Below are 8749 nucleotides of genomic sequence, written 5' to 3'. Positions count from 1 at the left end.
TGCTTTTTCTTTGGTTCTTATCATGCCACTTCATATATAAAAGTTCGGAATACTGTTTGGTCCATGCCACTAATCTCTGCATAAAATTTAAATAATAGAACGATCAGCATTATAACATTTTTTAACTTTGACAGAAACCTGTTAATTTCTTAATTTGACCAATTGGTTTTGCAAATAATTTTATTTGACTAGCGTTCCAGATCCTTATACCCACTAATTCATGAGTCGTTAATAAATTATGGAATTTTATAAGTTTAAATATTTATTTAGTATAACTTATAATACAACCATTAGTATTTATTTACTCTTAATTTTTTTCAAAATGATTTATGAGTATTTATTTCTATTTTCAGAATAAATATTATTATGTTAAGAACTAAATAAATTATTTTACATCTACTAATAAAAGTTCAAAGAGATTTAAAAAAAATAAACAACTTATAGCCTATTTAAAAAGTTCAGTTGTCTAAAATATTCATTATTTATTTACACTTTTATTTCATTGTTTTCATATTATAATTTTCAAAATTATCTATTAATATAATTTTATAAATTTTAATTAATGAGTAAACAACTAATTTTTTTTAACTGAAAACCTAATAAAAATCCTAAATGAATAAACTTTATTTGAGAAGCTATATGCCTAAATTCATCAAAATTATTCACACTTAAAGCAAAATTGATTAGAGTTAAGCAGCACTACATATATTTTCGAGAAATATATTAAGACAAGTTAAACAAAATGAATTTTCAAATAATAGATTTTCTTTTTCAAATGAAGAAGGGGCGCAAGCCCAGCGCCACAAAGAACCTTCAGCAAAAGCCTGACCACATGCGGTGCCAATTTTTCATTCATCATATCACGTATATTTTTATTCAATATCACTATGTCACTAAATGTTGACATAGTACTGATTCGATCATTCATCAGATACAATAACTATCAACGAGAGTACCAAGGTTCACAGACACGAAGCAGCACAATAATCCATTCCATGCGGTTCCTCAGTTGACATACTTGGCAAACCATTCCAGCATATCTTGATGAGCTTCCTCTGCACACTTCACAGCAGATTTGTCTTCTACATTGTATCTCACCGTCCATCCGTGAGAAACTTTTGGAAATATTTTCACATACCCATCAACCTGCTAACAAATATATCACAAATAAGAGAGTCATCGAAACTGCTTTTAACCATAGATCAAGATAACTTTGAAGCAGAAATGAAACTTTGATGTGAACTTGTTAAGTGTTGTTACGAATACACAGAACAGAAGAGGTCCAGATAAATTAAACTTTACTGATATATTGCTTTTATTGGAATGGAAGATGAGCTCTCGAAATTGATGGAAAAACAGAAAAAATGGTCGCATTGTACATGTTATTAAAAAGCACTGAATTTATGTATATACATATATATACCTCAGATTTAGCAGTTAAGACCTCTTCAAATTGCTTCAAGAGATCTGGGGGAGAAATCTGATCAAACTCAGCTCCCAGTACTGCAGTGGGAACCTCAACCGCTGAAAGCAATACCAACCAATATGGTTTGTTACACCAAATAAAACAATGAATAGTCCAACAAAAGATTAAGAAACAAACTAAAACACTTTCCCATCCGCATGCAATATAATAATCATAACTTTTATAAAGACTTGTATGTAAACTATGTGTACACTCAACAATAAGCATTTCTCGCCTAGGAACACACACTGAAAGGGGGAAAATCCATGAATCCGTACCCTTGATATCATCTACAGTTACGAAAGAGGGATGTAACAGCACAGCAGCTTGGATGAACTCGCGCTTCGCTAGTTGAACTGCTACTTTAGCTGAGAATAAAAGTTAGTTAATAGCGGTCAGTTCAATGATCAATGGTGAAAATCAAGGATTTATACCTTCAAAGTCTATCTAGTTGAAATATGAGAGACTTGATAATGAAACCATCATGAAAAGAATACATGAGCAAGGGAAAACATGTATCTTACCACCCCAGCAGAAGCCTGCAGCACCAATTGCAGTTATACCTTTGCTCTTAATAGCGTGAATAACTGGCTTTGCCTCTTCAAATGCCTTATCCTATAAGAAAAATAAATGGCTAGCCCAGTCACTGAAAAGTTTAACACGAGGGACCAACCACAACATATAGATTCAATACGTCATATTAGAACAGTGTATACAACGATGTAGTTCAGAATTAGTACATTAATAACAATAGACCGATTGGGTAGCTAGATCCAATCCACTCACCAATCAAGACAGCTCAAAATATGAAAATATATAACAGCACTAAGAGTGACGAAATCAAAACGGCCCCATGCAACAAAATTAAATGGTCAAATAAGTTTTGTAGAGTATCACAAGTACAGAACCAACCGTTCCATGATCTTTAATCCAATCTTGTAGTGTTCTTCCAGCATTAGGCACATAAGGATCTCCGTGAAGGAAGTCAGGAACTGCCACATAGAATCCAGCTGCAGCAATCTTGTCCGCAAGCTTCCTTAAATTTAAAGCATCTGATATCTGATGTTAGCTCCCAAAAAAGCACAGGGTAACATTTTAATGGCAAATCAGCAAATAATCACATATATCTTATATACGTAGATGCCAACTCACAACACTGCTAGCCCCAAGTCATTGTCAAAACCATCAGTAAATCCTCTATTAGCATCTTCAAATATGCTTCACTGGATTAGTAATTTCAGAATCATTACACTGACAAGACAAATAAATTTTCTTTCACGATTGAGTTAAGGTCCAAACCGCATGAATTTTTCTCAATCCATTAAAGGTGTTAGCACAAAAGGAAATTAATAGGAAAGACAACAAAAAAGAAAAAAAAGAAAAGCAGAATCATATATCAAACAGAGCTTTTAAAAACGCATCAATAAGTTGTTATAGCAAGCCATACCTCAAGTTTGGAGCTTCATATACTGCAGGACGAGGCAAAAGAAAAGTAAAAAAAATAAAAATAGTAGTAAACAGAAAAAAGGTTGAACAACATAGGTGTATGATCAATAGGAAATCAAACACGTGATGTGCAATCTACATCTACTTAAGGTATCAATAAAATTTTCATAAAAAAGACAAACAAAGAAAAAAAAGGGGAAAAATAAAAAACACAACCATATAGATGGTAAATTTAGGTTAAAAAAACAAAATAAAGAACTGAAGATTACCCATTAACCATTTCAAAACCACAAAGCAAACCCACATAAAAACAATTACAAAACTCAAGCAAAATACTCAAACAAGAGCAACCCAAACGACAACATATTGCTCGAACAGAAACAACCCAGATTATACTTTGATGTAAAAAAAGGAAAAAATGAGGAGATGTAATGAGATGGGTTAAATACCATAAACGTCGGAGACAAGAAGAACAGCAAGTTTTGAGTGAGGAGAGCCATTGACATAGGCGTTAAGTCCACCAAGGTTCTCAACGTGGCCTCCTCCAGCGGTTGGGTTCAATGTTGGTGGATTCGCACAACACTGAGGACCTGACATCTCGTTTGTTCTGTTTAACCTTAAACTCCTGTCTGCAAAATACTATATATATATATATATATATATCGCTAGAGGGACCTAGAAATATATCGACTTCTAGTGAGTTATCTCCAGAACAATTACCAGAGGTATTACGAATAATCTGGTGCAACGAGTCATCTGGTGCAATAAAGTTCAGAAAAGTGCTTCGCATCTCATATAAAGTAAGAAAAGTACATCGCATCATCTTGGCGTCAGCTTGTCCATGTAGGGCTTCATTTCACTTTTCACGTTTCACACAAAATGAAAAAATGCATAATAAATGTTGGTGACAAATAGGAGGACTTGTGGATGAGAAGTTAGCTTGAGTTAGCAGATTGTAAGTTTAATTGTTGTGATAAAAATGCACTGTTTATTTTCTTTTAAACTTGTGTTCTTGTAACTTCTATTGTAAGTTGTATATTTATCCTCTTTATAAAGTGTCTGTAATCAGATACGCAAATAATTTCAGATCAGTTTATGATTTCCACTATAATTTCCACCGGAAGGTCTGGCATCTTATTACTTCGTTTTCCCATCGATTGAACAAACAATTGAAAATTAATGAACTCTCTCTGGAACTAAAACAAAAGGATGATAAAATAACTGAATCCTGATTATGGTTATAACTCTTATAGATGGTGCTTTGTGGGCGAGCAATTAAATTGCGATTAAGAATAGCCTTACGCCTTTTTTCTTTTTTTTAACTTTCTATTGCAACTTAAGAGTTTAGAGGTTCTCGTGTGTCCATCATCAGTCCATGTGAATCGTTTAAAAAAGTAAATAAATACATAAATTGACTGTTTTCTTGGCATGGACCAAACAGAACTGTTACCGTCCAAATATTCTGGGTAATATATGCCCATGAGCCTTATAATGATAAATTGCTTACTAGGCCCTGAACTTGTATGGCTTTCTAGCATCCCCTGAAGCCTAAACGTCTGCTTTGCACATTTAGCCTGGAGGTTAGAAAGTGTAATTGACTAAAGGTTAACAGCTTACTAAATATATCTACAGTTTGATCCTCAGCGCATATATAACGAATCTCAATATCTTTATTCAAAATTTTCTCATACAAAGTGTAGGCCAATTTCAATGTTCTTTGTCCTGCCATGATTAACTACATTAGAAGCCAAAGTTACTGCACCTGCATTATCACACCAAACAACTGGCATATGAATTAGTTTCATATGCAATTCTGTAAGCAAAGATGTCAACCAAATTAACTCTGTTGGCACACTTGCTAAGGCTTGATGTTCAGATTCACAACTTGATAGAGCAACAATAAATTACTTTTTAGAAGACCATGATACTAGGCTGTTGCCTAAGTACACAAAATAACCATCATCAGAACGTCGATCATCAAGGTCACATGCCCAATCAGCATTCGTATAGGCCAGAACTTCTATTCTGTTTGCAAGCCTACCAATACAACTTATAAGGACACGTAAGAGATTCACTAAGCTTATTAACAACATATGCTATCTCTGGTATAGTCAAAATTGTTAACACTTAAAGAAAAATTGATTAAAGTATCACTACATTTATTTTCAAGAAATATATTAAAACAAGTTAAACAAAATGAACTTTTAAACAATTGAATAAAATATTGTTTCTTTTTTCAAAGAACCTTCAGCAAAAGCCTGACCACATACGGTGCCAACTTTTCATTCATCGTATCATACATGTTTTATTCAATTTTAATTACATGAACATCAGGCACACTAAATGTTGACATACTTATACAATCCTTCATCAGATACAATAACTATCAACTAGAGTTCCAAGGTTTACACACATGGAGCAGTACAATAATCCATTCCATGAGGTCCCTCGCTTGACGTACTTGGCAAACCATTCCAGCATATTTTGATGAGCTTCCTCTGCACACTTTGTTGGGAAAATATGCTCTTTAAAAGCATATGTGTTTATTTAATTGTAATAAATAATTTTTCTGATTAATAAAATAAATGAGGTATTTTATTCAAATATCTTAATTGCATTAATATTTGTATTAAAGTTCATTTAATCATATTATATGTATTTATGTGATCACCATGTGGATTCACAGAAGACATAAATACAAGTTATCTTATGATTAAATAAATTTAGTTCGCAGTTGATAAATAAAGTTGGGCACTTTATTTAGGTATAGACTGTAATAAATTCATTGAATGATTTGTCTTAATCATGTATGGATTTATTGATGTAGTACGACTACATTGAACAGGATCACATACGAGATTTAATTAATTTTGTAATAACTGTCAGACTTATTAAATCTCATAGGCGTTGATTTTACTGTAATCTTAATCTTGAGTTAATTATGATTTCATGATTGTAATTGTTATTCCATTTGAGTTACCAATGGGCACGACACATCCTTGTGGTCAAGATTACCTGGTATCTTGGTGGGAGCAATTATGAGTATTGGAGTTATGGATTAACAATATAGAATTCGTACAACACATCTCTTGATAGGTTTTCGGCACTTGATAATAGAATTCTCTGGCCAGAGTGTGTCAACATATTTAGTATGTTGAAAATGATCATTAGAGAAAACCAGTAAGGATCAAGGAATAAGATGTTATTAAATTGATTGGACAGTTGAGATATCAATTTAATTAACGATGTGGTACAAAGGATTGTGCAGTAAAGAAATCAATGTGGCTTGGGACGAATTATTATTCGAGCATACAATTATGGAAGTCAGTTCCAATATTTTAGTGGAGTAGATTTGGAATTAAATAATTGGGCTAGTTTAATTACAGACCTAATTATTGTAGCCACTATTGTATGTTCCCAAATGATCCCCAGGTTAGCTCATTTAATTGACTGCACTACTACTGGACTAATAAGTAAGATAATTAGCTATTTGGGTCAAAAGACTAAATATATCATTTAGTGGGAGGCTCCATTTAATTAGCTTTTGTGTAAAGGGCCTTATGTTATTTTACAAGGTGGGTCCCCTGTTGAAAAAGCAAATAACGTGGATTTTGTTTTTGATTATTTGGAGCCTAGGTTTTTCACTAAAAGGTGATATAAAAGGCTTATTTTCTCTAAAGAAGAGGTGGTAGCCACTTTATACAGATTAGAGAAAAATATTTTTCTCTCTATTGTTGAGAGAAAAATTTTCTCGTGCTAGTTGCTTTGGTAGTGATAAAGGCGCCGACACGTCAAGTGCAGATCGAACCTGAGTCATAACCTGGAAGATCATTGGTGACAGTTCGTGATCTAACAAGCGTGGTGGTGACGGATCGTGATCTAACAGGAGTGGTGGTGGCGGATCGTGATCTAACAGGAGTAGTGGTTGCGGATCGTGATCTAGGATCCTAAATCACTTCAGCGGAAAAAGCCAACTCGGATTTTCAAGGTACGATTTCTGGATTACGTATTCCTATATATTATATGAGAGCGGTCCTTAAAAGGTTTTATAAAATTTTAAAAACCTGATTTTTCTCCAACACACTTCACAGCAGATTTGTCTTTATAAAGTCAGAGACAGAGATTGTGAAAAGGATTATATATTACTGTAAAGCCAAACAATTATATATACCAGTTCATGAAGCTGAAAAAGGAAAGTTACAGAGGATTCCTTAGTCAATGGAATTGCAGAGATTACTCCTAAAGTCAAGCACAATCATGTGAATCATCTTAATTGAAGGAGGAGATTGATTCTATCCTTTTATGCCCCCGCAAGATGGTGCCATCAATGACACCAATCTTGGATCGAATTAAGGCAAAACGAGACTTAGCTAATGGTTTTGTAAGGACATCCGCTAGTTGATCGTTGGTGGAGACATGAGCAACTTGGAGAGAGCTAGCTGAAACTTTTTCACGCACAAAATGATAGTCGAGGGCAAGATGCTTCATCCGTGAATGAAATACCGGATTGACACACAAGTATGTGGCACCTATATTGTCACATAATAGATGAGGTGGCAGAGGGAGTTGGAGACGTAGCTCACTGAGAAGATTTGTAATCCATGTAAGTTCGGCTACTGCTGAAGCAACTGTCCGTTATTTTTTAGAGCACCAAGAAATTGGGTTACCGCCAAGAAAAATGATATATGCTGATATTGATGTGCAATCATCTCGGTTTCCTGCCCAATCAGAATCAGAATAAGCTGTCAAGGTTAGTTGTCGATGACGGTGGAGATAAAGACCATACGTAATAGTGTGTTTGAGATATCGGAGTAGCCGTTTTGCTGCTGTCCAATGAGTTTGACGCGGAGAGTGCATGTACTGGGCTAACTTATTGCTTGCATAGGAAACATCAGGACACGTGAGAGATAAATATTGCATTCCTCCAATTAAGCTGCAATATCGAGAGGCATCAATTGGGGGAGAGCCATCATTAAGGATGAGGTGAGTAATGGAGCTAAGAGGAGTGGTTGTTTCTTTGATACTTTCCATGTTGAATCGAGCAAGTAAGTCACGGATGTATTTCTGTTGAGAAAGAAATAATCCATTACTTGTGGGAATCAGCTCTACACCCAAAAAGAAATTCAATGGCCCAAGGTCTTTGATTGAGAACTTGTGAGAGAGAGTGGTAATGACGTGGCGAATGAGAGTTATAGAGTTGCCTGTGATTAACAAGTCGTCTACATAAACTAAAAAATAAACACGATAGATTTGTTAGTATAATCAAATAAAGAAGAGTCTGAGTGACAGTTCACAAAACCTTGAAATAGAATGAAGTTCTTAAGCTCGGTGAACTAAGCGCGAGGAGCTTGTTTTAAGCCGTAAAGAGACTTCTGCAAGCGGCATACATGGTGAGGTCGGGAGGGGTCAATGAAACCGGGTGGCTGAGACATGAAAACTTCCTCATCAAGATGCCCATGAAGAAAGGCATTATTGACATCTAGTTGATTAATTGGCCAACCAGATGAGATTGCAATAGATAGAACAACTTAAATAGTTGTGGGTTTTATCACTAGACTAAAAGTCTCAGTATAATCTAAACCAGGACGTTAATTGAATCCCTTGGCAACTAGACGAGCCTTATATCTAGCAACACTCTCATCAGGATTTCGTTTGATTCGAAAAACCCATTTACAGCCAACCACATTGTGATGAGATTCTCGAAGCACTAGATCCCATGTTCCATTTTTGGCAAGAGCATGCAGCTCTTCACGCATAGCATTTGTCCACTCTTTCTGTTTAAGGGCTTGGGAGACAGAGGTTGGTTCTAGTGATAATGGTATAAGATGCTTTGTCGCA

The 8749-nt window shown here is 34.8% G+C and overlaps 2 protein-coding genes across 3 annotated transcripts in view; both read right to left on the bottom strand.

The window, feature by feature from the left end:
- Nucleotides 1-8749, bottom strand: part of LOC102613415 (uncharacterized) — a 49255-nt gene that overhangs the window by 29402 nt on the left and 11104 nt on the right. The gene's annotated exons all lie outside the window — the stretch shown is intronic.
- LOC102623382 (endo-1,3;1,4-beta-D-glucanase-like) lies at nucleotides 734-3571 on the bottom strand. 2 transcript variants are annotated; one of them, XM_015533632.3, is made up of 7 exons: nucleotides 3361-3571; nucleotides 2913-2934; nucleotides 2378-2501; nucleotides 1990-2080; nucleotides 1744-1833; nucleotides 1424-1524; nucleotides 734-1149 (listed from the first exon to the last, which is right to left on the bottom strand). In XM_015533632.3, the coding sequence occupies exons 1-7, from the start codon at nucleotides 3506-3508 to the stop codon at nucleotides 1006-1008; spliced, it is 720 nt and encodes a 239-aa protein (XP_015389118.1). In that variant the 5' UTR covers nucleotides 3509-3571; the 3' UTR covers nucleotides 734-1005. The 2 variants fall into 2 exon arrangements, with proteins under 2 accessions (XP_015389118.1, XP_006489278.1); XM_006489215.4 differs by having other exon boundaries at nucleotides 734-1146; nucleotides 3361-3568.

The sequence above is a fragment of the Citrus sinensis genome, chromosome 1 (assembly GCF_022201045.2).
Source record: "Citrus sinensis cultivar Valencia sweet orange chromosome 1, DVS_A1.0, whole genome shotgun sequence".
Classification (NCBI taxonomy): domain Eukaryota; kingdom Viridiplantae; phylum Streptophyta; class Magnoliopsida; order Sapindales; family Rutaceae; genus Citrus; species Citrus sinensis.
This window is presented reverse-complemented; position numbering and strand designations above follow the sequence as displayed.